General features: G+C 33.8%; 2 protein-coding genes across 5 annotated transcripts in view; both read left to right on the forward strand.

Annotated features, from left to right (window-relative positions):
- Nucleotides 1-1474, forward strand: part of AGO2 (Argonaute 2) — a 21625-nt gene extending 20151 nt beyond the window's left edge. The window contains exons 17-18 of the mRNA XM_018548913.1: nucleotides 718-902; nucleotides 1003-1474. Coding sequence (XP_018404415.1) covers nucleotides 718-902; nucleotides 1003-1090 — 273 coding nt within the window. The 3' untranslated portion in view covers nucleotides 1091-1474. The remainder of the gene's footprint in view (nucleotides 1-717; nucleotides 903-1002) is intronic.
- An 11555-nt stretch (nucleotides 1475-13029) lies between these two features.
- how (protein held out wings) overlaps nucleotides 13030-14554 on the forward strand; it is a 46090-nt gene continuing 44565 nt past the window's right edge. For all 4 annotated transcript variants that reach the window (XM_018548909.1, XM_018548910.1, XM_018548911.1 and 1 more), the window contains exon 1: nucleotides 13030-14257. In XM_018548909.1, coding sequence (XP_018404411.1) covers nucleotides 14131-14257 — 127 coding nt within the window. In that variant the 5' untranslated portion in view covers nucleotides 13030-14130. The remainder of the gene's footprint in view (nucleotides 14258-14554) is intronic.

The following is a 14554-nucleotide window of genomic DNA, read 5'->3' on the forward strand; positions in this document are numbered from 1 at the left end:
TATATATATATATATATAATTATAATAATTCATTATTTAAATATTAAATCTTATAGGACCGTACATGTGAGAAAACCAATAAGAAACGTCTTTAACGGTCGAGCTGGATCTTAGGTGCTAATTATAATTCCGTGTGAATTTATGTATTATGTATGTAGTCTTTTAAACCGCGCGCCGAACTATTTTTCGATCTTGAAACGCCACTCTCTTACATTCCATGCGAGCGTCTTACCAGTGCGTCCTACCAAGGCGCATGGAATGTAAAAGATCCGGGTTCAACTCCCGGTCAAAAGGTAATATTTTTCGCAATATAAATTAATTATTTACAGATTTTTATTCATAGATTTTCATATGTCGTTCAACATTATTAAGATCCAAAATGCTATGAGCATCAAAATCTAGCATTAAATTGCTAGATAATTTAACTCGTGATATTATTGCGGTAGTTTCGTAGAGTGGCGTTTCAAGACCGAAAAATTGCTTGGCGCGCGGTTTAAAAGACTACATATGTAATATACAAATTCACACAGAATTATAAGCTAAGATCCAGCTCGATCGCTAAAGGTATTTTCTTATTGGTTGTATAATAATTCACTTCAAGATACTTCGAAGTATATATGAATTAAATAATTAAATTTCCAAACTATACAAACACATGTTTCTTCAACTAAATAAAATTTATTTGATATGTAAATGTTGATTATACTATAAATGCAGGGTACAGCGAGGCCTACAAAATATAGATGCATATGCAACGATTCTCAGTTTAACGAAGATCAGCTTGAGGAAATGACTTATTTTCTTTGCCATATGTATGCCCGTTGTACAAGATCAGTTAGCTATCCGGCACCAACTTATTATGCTCATTTAGCAGCTTTTCGCGGAAGAACCTTATTACAGGGGTAAGCAATTAATTACATATAATGAAAGATAATATTAATTAATTACAATATTGAATGTTAATTACGATTATGATTTATAAAACATTATTTTCATTTGCAGGGTCGAAAGCTTTAATGTTACTAATTTAGAAAATGAACAAAAAAAATTTATACTGAAGATGGGAGAGTCACCGATGTATTTTGTTTAAAGATAAATAATTATAATTTTAAGGATTTTTAAGGATCCCTTTATAATCGAAATATGTTCACAGTTAATTTTATTTTTTTCTCACAATACTTATAACTAAATTCTCTTTAATGTATAAATTAAGTAGGTATAGTTTCTATGATTAATTAACAATAATGTAATTCATAGTTTTTCGTATTTAAAAATATAATACAGGATTGCCACAATTCAGGGAAATGTGAGGGAATATTGAAAATGCGTCAGGGAAGTCAGGAAAAGTCAGGAATTTAGCACACTTATCAGGGAAATTCTAATATTTGTAGCTGTACACCGTTCGGCTTTACGCTTTGCCGTCATCTTTTTTGGCGATCTTTTTTTTTTGGAAGTTGATTCCTCAAAATAAAAACCTGCATGTATGTACCATTACTGGAAAGACCGAGAATGAATAATTCTGGATCAGGGAAAAGTCTCAAAATTTTGTCAGTAAATCTGGGAAATGTCAGGAAATTTTGCGATTTGTGGCAACCCTGAATGAACAATATAGCAGAAACTAGTAACTATCAAGAAAAAAAAATGATAAATTTTATATTATTATTAGTGCATGGATATATAAGTATCATATATATTGGGTGTCTGATAATTAATTGTAAAATTTTTGTATAGAGGTAGAATGGATTAAACTGAGAAGAAAAATCCTCTAATATTTTGCATTTTTTGTATTAGTTAACGAGTTATTAATTGATGAAAATAATCACATTCGCTCGGTCTACCGCTAAATGCAAGCATGCAACGAGATTAGAGCATCTATTATGGAAATGTTCAGTATGGATTCCGATCGGAATTATTCACTTATTCCCTAGATTTCTATTATGTTTTCTAGGGAAAACGAAATAATTCCAATTGGAATCCATTCCGAACATTTCCATAATAAATGCCAAGACCACTCAGCGGCAAAAAAAAAACGGAGAATAATCATAACAGAAATTTATCAACGCTATTTTCGACTATTGTCTAGCGACAACCATTACTGCTTATAAAGTTTATAAGAAAGCTTTTTATCTTGTTTTTAATATAAACGATGTGTTTATAATATAAACTAGTGGCGGCTAGCGACGACAAATGCGCGCTTTACTAGGCGGTTTTATTTCGTTACACGCTTGTATTTGGCGGTAAGTCGGGCGCATTTGATTATTTTCATCAATAATAACTCGTTTAATTGATGAAAATAATCACTAATGCGAAAAATGCAAAATGTTAGAGGATTTTTCTTATCAGTTTAATTCATTCTACCTCTATGCAAGAATTTTATTTTTCTTTTCAGTTTTTTCTTTTCAATTTAATTCATTCTGCCTTTTTGCGAGTTTTATAATTAATTATCAGAAATCTGTATAATAAAATATGTTATACAATATAATGTATATTAATATTATATATGCTGGATATTATACATATAAGTATCTTATTTGCTTCATAATTAAAAAATTGATTTTAATTATTAATTAACAGCGTTGACATGTAAGCTATGTAATTATATAGGCATTATAATATTTATATAACTTCCGTGATATTATTTTTCCATTTTATTGTCTATTTTATAATTATCAAATAATAATTTTCTGAATGATTAAATCTGTGTAAGTGTATGCATCTTTATAGTACTATAATGCTAAAAAATACTTTTCACACACACACACACACACACACACACACACACACACACACACACACGAAACAAGTATTTTTAGTACTATAAATATATATATACACACTTTTTTATGTTAATAAACATCAAATATAAAAAAAAAAAGAATTAAAGATTGCAATGAATTATAATAGAAATAGATAATATATGGATAATATATTATAACGAATGGTGATGGCATATATATTCATATGTGTGTACTACATGCTTTGTGTTCTTATATAAACTAAACAATTTTATGAAGTTTATCGATTGTAATTCATAAATTAATTCTAATTTTTAATTAATCAGGAAGTTATTTAGATGTTTCCATAAAATTATTGCGTATATTAAATATTGTAGGTGCGGTCCACTTGACGCTACAAATGCTTCGAAGCCTGGCTTTTCAATGACCAATCGGAAGAAAGAATTATTTTCATTGACCAATCAAATAATGCTTCAAAGCATTCGTAGCATCAAGTGGACCATAGCCAGTAATTATATAATATAATACTGATTGTCTGTGAACATCCCCGTACTACATTCAACTATAATTATCCAAATTTTTATGTATAATAAGAATATAGAATTACAAAATTATGTATATGTAAAACAAAAAAATAAAAAAAGGTTTAAAAACAAATAAGATAAAAAAAATTGGATTCATACGAGACATATTTTTATATGCGTGCGTGTGTAGGGCGCGTGAAAGCTACAAAAATTAAGCTAATGAATGCAAAAATCATGATCTATTGACGAGAATGCAAGTGTAGGTATAAACATTGCATAGTGTAGGTATAAACATTTTATTGAAAATCTAAGGAATTTACAAAGTTTTATATGCAGGATGTTTGAGAACTAATAAAAAATGTTGATCGCATAGGAGTAGAATGGACTAAACTGAGAAGCCCTCTACCATTTTACAATTTCCGCAATAGTTCACAAGATATTAATTTATAAAAATATCCAAATCTCTCCGTCCGGCCTACCGTTAGTGCAAGCGGGCGGCTGAATACGCGACCGCTCAGCGAGATGCGCCGCGCGCATTCGCCATCGCTAAGCACGCGTTGTTTATAACAAGTGGCAATGGACATTGTGGACATTGTCTAGCGACGCTTGCATTTAGTAGCTGGGCGAATTTGGATATTTTTATAAATATCTCGTTAAACTATTGCGAAAATTGTAAAATGGTAGAGGACTTTTCTTCTCAATTTAGTAGATTCTACCCCTATGCGACAAAATTTTTCATTACTTCTCAAACACCCTGTATAGTTTAAATTACTTAATATACAACATAAGATACATTGTATTTAATATCTTGATTATTCATACACAGGCCTTTTCGAGTTTTCAAATTTCGAGAATCGATACTTGTTTGAAGCAATTTTTTTAAATAATTATATCCATTGCTGCCTTATAAGATAAAATGTGCGACTCTACCATGATTCTGATACACATACAGAATAGCAATGCATGCAAGCACACATTATATTATCATGTATGTTACAAGACAGGTATGTACATCATGTTTTAACTATTTCACGTTTCTAAATAGGAGCGCACAATTTACAAGAAGAATGCATTCAAAGATACGGTTAACGCTAAAAAAATGCTTTAAAACGTTTTTTAATTGGTCAATTCGTAAAATTCTTTCTTCTGATTGGTCTATCAACGCGTTAAGTAATTTTTAACATCATTGCGACACTGTTTTGTAACTTCAAAAAATGTCAGTTCTCGAAAAAGTGCTAATACGGAAAATTAAAAAACGTATGAAAACAAAAATTAATGGTGCTAAGAAAGTAGAAAAAGCAAAAAGATACAAATATTTTCGTTTTTGAAGTTAGATCTTATGAAACATCTGACTAATAAAATTCGTATTTAAGAAAATTTAAAATTATGTAGCAAAACTAGTTATATATCTCAATATCAATCTGCTTTTGTTGTTTTTATAAATGTATCCTTATCATTATTTATTTTTAATAAAATATTTCTGTTATACAGGTATAATCAGATCAGAAGAAATAACTGAAATAAGTTAGCAAAACACAAAACATATATCCCTCCAAAAAGTCTGTATAAATTTTTCTAACTAAGGGATGAGTGTTCCATCTTCGGATAAACTATGTGATAATAAATTTACCTACTGGATAAACGAAAGAGTAAAAGAATAAGAACATATGATAAGAGAGTAAAACAGTCAATTGAAGTTTACCAAAAAATAGAAACAACCCAACCTTATTTTTATAATTTACTCTTTAAATTATTCTGAACATACAAGGTGTGAAGTTTTTTTTGGATGAAATTATAAATAACACTTCGCAGAATTAATTCTGTTGTATTTTCTGTTTTATTATATAATTATTAATAATGATCCTTATATCTTTTTTTTAGAAAAAATAAAATTATATATGTATACCCAAGGAAAATGAGTCTGAGGAGATATAGCTATAAGCAGTCCTCAGTTACTGAAAATTGTATGTACCTACTTTTGATATGATTAGGCTTGTAATAATTGAATGGTATTTGAGCACTTTCTAGTAACATGATTATATTCTTATTTAATACTTAGCACAGTTGTAGGTTTTAAAATGACAAATGATACTAGTTTCTTAATATTGAGTAAACATAACTGAAGGTTTTAAAGGATATTGCAAATATGATTGAGATATAAGCTATTCCTTTTCAAAGGAAGAAATTTGGTTGATGTTGCTGAAACTGGATCTGGCAAAACTCTAGCGTTTTTAATTTTTATTATTGAATTATTTTATAGAATAATTTTTATTATTGAATTAATTTATAGTTGAAGTTCACGCCTTGTAACGGTAAATTTGGTAGTCATGAGTGCGTTAGAAAAACATTTGGATTATTTTTTATTTCATAAATAATCTTCATGAATTTATTCTTATGTAAATAAAAAATAATCATTTAAATGCAAATATAAAAATAAATAAATATAACTGTCCAATATAAAGTATAAAATATTCAATAGTGATATATCCAGTTGATATATATAACGTTTTAATTCATATCTTTAAATTATATTGAGATGAATTTTAAAAAAAGCTGCTAATATGCTAATAAGAATAAAACTATTACGATCATTCGATAATTCAGTAATATGAAATCAGTAAGTTCGAATGGATAAACATTTACAGGTATTTTCTCTTTCTCTCTCTCTAGTTGCATTATTATATCTTTTACAAGAGAATTGTCTATGCAAACTTTCGGAGTCTTCAAAAAATTAATGAAATGTCATTATCACACATATGGTCTTCTGATGGATGGCAGTAAACAGACTGAAACATTAAAATTTAGAAAAGGGATCAATATTATGGTGATGCCAAGATGATTATTAGATTTTTTACAAAACACGCCTGATTCCTTATATAAGAATCTTTAATGTCTAATCATTGACGAAGCGGATCATATTCTAAATATTGGATACAATGAAGAGTTGAAATAAATCATTATTCCTAGTAAGTTCACTACGTATTAAAAGTAAATTGTTTTTTTTCTTTATTACATGAATTATTGTTGTAGAACGTCAGCACTATACTCTTCAGTGCGACACAGAAGGTATAGCGACGATACAACATTAGCGTTAAAAAAAACTATACATACATGGAGTCGAACGACATATGAAAATGACAATTGGAGGGCTTATAGCAAAATTATATATGTAGCGTGTCCGAGCAAGAAAAAATTTCTACTTTTGTTCACGTGTTCTTAAAGAAAAACAGAAAGAAGAAAATGATGATCTTCTTCAGTTCTTGCATGTCCATTAAATATCACTGTGAACATTGATTTATTATAGTGATGAGTATACACGTATATATTATTATAGACTTCTTCCGCGATGCCACTCGAAATCGCAATTTCGTAAACGACTCGTTCATGCTTTCATTAATAGGATAAGCAGAAACAGACGAAAAGAATTACGACTTTTTATCAATTTTGCAACGCTTCTTCGGGAATTTTATTTTGCACTGACGAAGCCGCGGAAAATCTAGATATATTTGATGTCGACTGCATCGTGTAATACGACTCACCAGATGATCCCAAGGCAATAATTATCGCATTATTTATTTTGCTTATCATTAAAAGAAGTAAAAAGATTAATACGATAATCTTCCCAACAATAAATATTAATTGATAAACATCGATTCTTAATTTAATTGAATTTGTACGACTTTTAAAATTACATCGTGTTGGTCGAATCACTCGCGGGAAGTGTACCCGCAAACGAATACGAATTGTCTTGAAATCGCCGATATATAATTACAAGTAAAAGCAATACACATATTATGTACGTGATTTTTTCTTTTTTAAAATTTATTGTATTTTTTAAAGTAAAACTAAGAGATGTTAAAACATTCATAGGCACATATGATTTCATCGCATTTTTAAACAGAAAATGTATAACTCTTGCTTTAACAAAATTATCTGCGTATTTGTAATATCAAAGATACTATATATATATGAACTATCTTCTGTTTTAGCTTGAGAAATTAATATCGAAGAATTATTTCTCACATCAGTCGGCACAGAAAGCCTTCAAAAATTACGTAGATTAGAGCGTATGATTCACATCGTTTTTTTAAATGATCCGAGTTCGGCAAAGCAATTGAAACGCACCAAGACCTTTCGCCAGATAGGCAAACGTGGGCAGGAAAATCAGCAATTCAGCAGGTAACAGTCATCCACGCGCACCTTATAGGTGTAGACGATACATAATGATGTTGGATGGCGACGCATTATTAGGAATCAATTTAATAATATTAATACATCTCGCAGATAATATGGTGGTAACTTGAACATCAACAGTTAACAATCTCAACTTGATCGCTAGAAAATGAATCTTACTGCACTACCGACAATTCGTAAATAAGGTGCGATATGTAAGAATTAGTTCAGATCATATTTTATCACATTAACCTTCTGTGGTTCACAATGTTTTTTTCATTGCTTTCCTAGGCCAATCGGGTCATTAGCGCCTGTGTTTTTCAAAGGGTTTTAAAAGAGATCTGAAAAATTCTGATACCCCCTTATTTTAATATTCAAGAATAGAATTTTGCGGTAAAATATGATCCGAAATATTTTTATTTTGTTTGTTACGTGTCTAAATTTGAGGTAGAATAATTCAAAAATCCGCCTGGATCTTATTAAAGTTCCATTTGGATCAGGAAGGGTTAAAGTTCGAAATTAACTATCGCACCGTATTTATTATATGTATGTATATTGTAAACAACAGTAAAAATAACCTGCATAAGCGAAGATCATCTGAATCTTCAATGAACAGCGTCTCTTATATATGTATGCAAGGTTAAGACACAAGATATTTGAAATATTATTAAGCCTTAAGTAATTGAGTTATTACTGTACACTTTTAAATTTGACATCAGATCAAACACATTCGCTTTATGTTAATAAAAAAGCTATATCGTTCTAGACTTATTTGGCCTTTTCTTCTTAATGATTCTGACTTATCCACTCTTTCCTAAGTTTTATTTATCGAGTTAGTCAGAATCTGCGAATACACGCAGTTTTTTTTCTCCGTTCGGGAATTTAAAGATACAAAGGCATCAGAATGGGAATGAAAGAAGGATGTGGAGTAACAGGGGAAAAAGTCCAAGACGAAGTAATTTATAACGCGCGACACCCACACGGTTTTCACGGTGAGGCCATGTACGGACGCGTGACGTCAACATCACTTTTGCATTGGCCGGCGTGTGCGTGCGTGCATGCGTGCGTGCGTGCGTACATGTAGGCGCTGGGTACACGGCATAGAAGGTAAAGTCCGTGGGAGAACACTAAAGAGGCGGCGTAATCGACGCGGCCGATCGATCGATCGGCAATCACACCTTGAATTCGATCTATGTGCGATGACTGTTCCAGTCGCAATTTTGCCGGCGATTTTTTCGAAATTACGAACGAGAGGCCGATTGTAATTGAACAGAACAATCCAAAAATAGAGACGTCTCGTAATTTGCTAGTTTGACTTCAAATTCACGGAGTTGACTTTTCGAATATCAATAAAACAATCAAGTCTATCGTTTAAATTGCGATTACAAATGTTACGAATATTATAAATTGTCTTTTAAGATTCATCTCTTAAGGCGATGCTGGAGAGGCAGCCGAACTTAATCGATGTCGATAAAATAAATTTTTAATTTCAATTAAAATATTACATACATCAAGAAAATATTTACATATACATTAAATAAGCCATTAAGTAAAACGTTACGTATTTTTGTTCTGCTATATCTTATATATCGCTTGAATATGAAGGTATACACTCAAATCGTATCTTTATGAAAAATATGATTTTCCTGAAGTATCTAAAAATTTAGTTAGATATAGATCTGAAAATAATTTTGTTATTAAGATAATTATATAGCAAATTCAAGCATGATGAGCACTCCCTATCGTGAAAGTCGCATAAGACAAAATCATATGTCATGGTATTCGTAAATGGGATACGATTTGTATTCGAGATCGTATATGTGAACAGTATATGAAAGACATACGGATTCATCTCCGATCGTTTATGAAGTATATGCGAATCTTACACGAATCGTATACGAATCGTATATAAATCGTATACGATCGGATATGATTCGTTTGTCTTTCATATATACGAATTTGAACCCTTCATATACGGTTCTTATACCAAATTTACGGTAGGGCTGCTACAAAAAGTTTTTTACCAATCAAGCTTGAGTGTCCTACATAATTATTTTAATAGTTGGACCAAATTCTTTTCAGATATGTATCTAGCTCTAATTTTTACATAGCAAAGCGTATTTTCCGTTTTGAAGTGGAATGGAAAAAAGAGTGAAACTTGAGCCAACCTTGAAAGGAACAATTGTTAATCTTTAAGAGTAAGATATTTTACTCTTCAGAATGAGATTCACTCTAAAATTTTTAGAGAGAAGATTCTACGAAAAACAATTTGTTTATTGTATTTTGAATTAATCGTAACTGGTTCGTTGACGTCATTTATCGCAGTCTATTTTGCAGTCTTCATTAAATGAAAGACTAATAAAGCCTCAATTCATACTTTTTACAGCTGAAGAGAGGGAGAGAGAGAGAGAGAGGATACGCGCTTTGCTTCCTTTCTATGCGGATAAAGCATTCCGCAATCGCGTGCACTCCCTTAAGCGGTCTGTAAAGACAAACGTGCAGGCGAATGCGCATCGTTGACACCATTAACTGTCAACAGTGACTACCTCGTAATGGCATTTCCATTGGTAACCCAGCTGAGCAGAAGTCACAGTAATGCTCCTCCTACAGGATTGGTTGTTTAAACACCGGATCCTGTATAAAAGAATGTCCCGCACGAGAAACGCACGATACGTTTGAATAGAATAAAATTTTTCTATTCAAACGACGAAACACAACCGGAATTCGCTATACTCCTTTGTTAAACCGATTTATCATTTTTCATCTCTTCTATAAAATTGAACGAAGACGTTATGTCCATTTCTGTAAACATAGATTAACTTAATAATCATTGTTTAATTCATGTTTTATCTTTTTTTTATTTCGAGGAAAAGGTAAAGTGTAAATTATTATTAAAATTAAAATGTTAATTAATAGACCAATCAATTATTAGAAGTGGACATTACATAATTATCCGAATTCGTTTAAGGGACCTTTTTAGCTGTATTTTAAATAGTCGATATGCGTCGGCCCAATATTAATTTGCGAGTTGTAAACATATCATTGTTATATTTCCAACCATTTTTAATTAACGAGAATGTTCTGAGAGCGATATCGCGATAAAGGAATTATTTGTCTTGTGACAAAGAGGAATTACTTGTCGAAATCAATATAGCCGTCTTTGCATTGAAAAAAATCTTTTAATGAAAATAATGACATTTTGATAATATCAAACAGAATTATAAAATCCATCAAAATGCTATTTCTTGTGTTTTGTTATATGTTTTGTTAATTTACATATCTCTCACTTTAACTTATACTTGTCTAATCTTAATTAAAGTTAATATGTATGATATGTATATACTGGGAGAAATTATATAAATTTTTCTCTTTCGTAGAATTTTAACAAAATTATTCGTGACTAGACTCTGTTATAGAGTTTCTAAGATTAACAAAATTTTCTCTATAAGGAAGAAGAAATAAATCCCGATTAAAAGCCGTGGTTAGTGCACGGCACGTGCGTCGTTAATATATGAATCGGCGACACGCTTGCGGGTATCACCTTGTACGTTCACGCCTTGGTCGGCGTGCGTATATCGCAAGTGAGTAGGTAGAGTTATTAATTATGCATTCTAAGGCACGCCGGAGCTCCGGGGATCGTAACGATGTTGCGCACCGTTGATGTAATGCACCGATCTCAGTTGGGAGAGGTCGGCCGGTTGCGTACTCAGAGGATATGTTCCACACGGCCCATTTTTTTCCCCCCCTACCTCTGTCCACGAACGCGTTCTTCGCGAAGCCGGGACGATTGGCGAGGAAGTATACCGCACTACCGTGTCCCTGTCTTGTCAATCGACGCGTTCATTCATGTTAAAAGTTCATATTTCTTCTCTCTCTCTCTCAAGTCTCTAATAAAAGACATATTGCTCATTTGTTTCAACAACGACATTACTCAAAAAATGGTTCTCTAGAAAATTAATTTAATTATTTTAAATTATTAAAATTTTATTAAATTAATTAAATATATGAAATTATTAAAATTTTATAATATATATTGTAGAAATACAATTTTGATTTTAATATTTTTTTAAATAATTGATTTCATAAAAATAAAGATAAGTTCTTTCAAAAATCTATTTCTATTTCTCGTTATATTTTTTTTCTACAAGTAATTAAAAAATGATAATTTTTTTAATTACGTTGTCATTATTGCAAATAAGTATTATATTTACGTTTAAGTTATATTATATTATATAGTTTGAAAAGAATCTGTATAAACACATTGAATCATTATCGTGAAACTAAATTCGTTTTAAAAAGATTACTTTAACGAAGAATAGTTCAAAATAGGTATATTATTATATAGAGTGCAAAAATTATTTGCGCAATAAGCTTCGAAAATTTTCAAACTGTATCAAGAGAAATTTTTTAACGCGTTGTACAACGTTTGATTGTAACGATTATTCAAAAAAATAATTCTGCTAATATATAAAATTTTTCATGTAATGTATTTATAACATGTAAACGAAATTCGCGATTTTTAATGAGAAATACTATACTAATGGTTGGTACTTTTAGGACATAATCGTAATAGCTACAGATAGCGAAACTTTGGAACTATATATTACTTATAAATGTATTCTTATAAATCTGTATGGTTTTATTATATCTTGTTTGTTTTACACAAATTGAGTTTGTATTTTGTGATTTTAAAAGCAATTTATATAAAAATTAAAAGATGTTTTATTTTTTTCTATTCGTCATTTGGCTCTATCATTTTTGTATCTAGTGGTCTCAAAAAATTCTATAATAAATAATTTAATTAATAGAATTTTATTCTTTTATATTTTGAATAATTTATTCTTTTACATCTACTATAATAGCCTTTGAATTTTTATAGTTTAATTCTATTTTCCTATTCAGAGCAATCTCACACTTAAAAATAATTAGGCTAGATACGTTTTTAAAAAGTTTGATGAAAGGGTTAACGAGTTCCGATGCAGTTTGCATGCGCGCGCATGTCGTTGCGTGAGATCCGGAGTCAAGATTAAAAGTTGTAATTGGAAACCCATGACTGGGAGATTACCAGAAACATTTTAGAGGAAACGATCTTTTCCCTTCGGGAGTCTCGCGGCAGATTACGAAACTAAAGACGTTTCCGACATAAAATATAGATGTACAACCCGCGAAATTCGCGACAGTGAAAGATCACGTAAATATTTGAAAAAAAAAAATAATAATAATAAATATATATAAGTACAAATAATTCGCCTCATGCCAACAACGCGTTAAGAGAAACGGACGGTGCGTTGGCCCGCGGACGCGGGCCTGAATTATCCAACTCCGCGACACGATGGTATGGCGCTTATCTCCCTCTCCCTCTCTCCTTCTGCCTCTCTCGCTCTCGCTCGGTGCTCTAGCGCGTATGCAGAGGCCGTATATGGTAGTGGGCGGTAGACGCATGGCGAGCGGCGACGTTCCTCTCGCAAACGCAACGCACGAAAGCGCGGCGCGCATGCGCCCGCGCGAGCCCGCACCTCGGCTCAACTCGGTCGCGCTCGGCTCAACTCGGCACGGGCGCGCATGCACGGCCGGTGCAATCAGTAGAGCCGAGAATTCCAAAGCGCGTGTACTTACTCTTGAATTCCCGCGACTCGCATTCCGATTTTACCCTTCTCACGCAAGCGAGCGAGGGAGAGAGACATTGTCTCTATGTATGTCTAATCTTTTCTCTCTCTCTCTCTCTCCCTTTGCTGTTCACCCGATTCTCTCCATTTCTTTATTCTTTCTCTCCAAAACTTCGTCGATCGTTCTATTTATCTACAACGCTTCTCTCTCGCTCTCTCCTCTTCCTACGTTCTTCCTCCCTCTCTCCGTCTGCATTTCCCTCCCTCCCTCTCTCTCCCTTCCTACCGTCGCTCCCACGTCGCTTCTCGCGATCTACCGCGGCATGCGTTTTACCAGTGGGATCGTTCCTGAAAGCGCAATAGTCTTTAGCGCACGTCAACTGTGACGACGTGATCAGTGTGTTTCCTCGAGAAAGAAAGATCAGCTGCCAAGCGAAGCGGGATAAAAGAAAAAAAGGGAGAGAATTATCTCCGAAGAGGAGCTGATAGGAAAAAGTATCGAAGAAATCGGGCGCTGATACGAGAAGAGAAGCGTGATTACGTCGCTGAGGAAAGAAAAAATAAGAGGAAAAGAAGAGAAAAGGGGGAAAGGAAAAGAACAAACGCGACAGGCGAGGCGACTTTACGACTCTCTCGGAGGAGTGTCGCTCGCTCTCCGGCTCCCTCCCCTCTCCTTCCCCCTCTCTCGCGTCCTCCCTCGCGATCCCTCCACGCTAGCGGGAGTCTTGCCTCTCCTCTTTTCCCTCCCCTCCCGTTCGTCTCTCTCCCACTCGCCGCGTCCCTGTCGTCCCCCCCCCTCCTCTCTTCTTCGTCTTCGCAACGTCGTCGCTGGCCGCCGCCGCCTTCGCTCCGGCTCCTTTTCTTTGACTGCGTCAGTACGTCTCCGCTTGTCCGCGTGCGTTTGGTGCTCTACCGTGACCGGAGAGAGAACAGCTCCGCCGTTCTCCGTCCGTCCCGACACCGCGCCGCCGCTGCCGCCGTCGCCGTCGCCGCTCACTCGCCGCCTCCCCTTTGAGTGTTGCATTAAGCGTGCCCGCGCGCGCCCAACACGCGCCAACATTCGCCATTGATAGCAGCCGAGTAGAATTTGCGATGTGTGATAATACTAACACGACGACGCAGAGTATAGCGGACTACCTGTCACAGTTGCTGAAGGACCGGAAGCAGCTAGCCGCCTTCCCAAATGTCTTCATTCACGTGGAACGTCTGCTGGATGAGGGTGAGCGATGATCTTTCTTCTCTGCTCCGGTTTTTTTTTTTTTTTCTTCTTCTCATCTCACTCCCCGCTGCTCTTTATTATCTTTCTGCTCCGTCTCTGGTGTCGCGTTGTGTCGTGTGTGAGAAATCCAGGGTGAGAAAACGGAAAAGGTCGAACGGTTATTAGGTTTTCCGGGAAGTCCAGAAATAAATGTGCGTAGCGAAAAGTGTAGGACGCGTCCGAAATTTGAACGGTCATGCGTAACGCGAGGGTATTTCGCGAACTGCGCCATTTTGCGCACTTGTGCGCCTCCGAATA

Source organism: Cyphomyrmex costatus, unplaced genomic scaffold, assembly GCF_001594065.2.
Source record: "Cyphomyrmex costatus isolate MS0001 unplaced genomic scaffold, Ccosl1.0 scaffold754, whole genome shotgun sequence".
NCBI classification, from domain to species: Eukaryota; Metazoa; Arthropoda; class Insecta; order Hymenoptera; family Formicidae; genus Cyphomyrmex; species Cyphomyrmex costatus.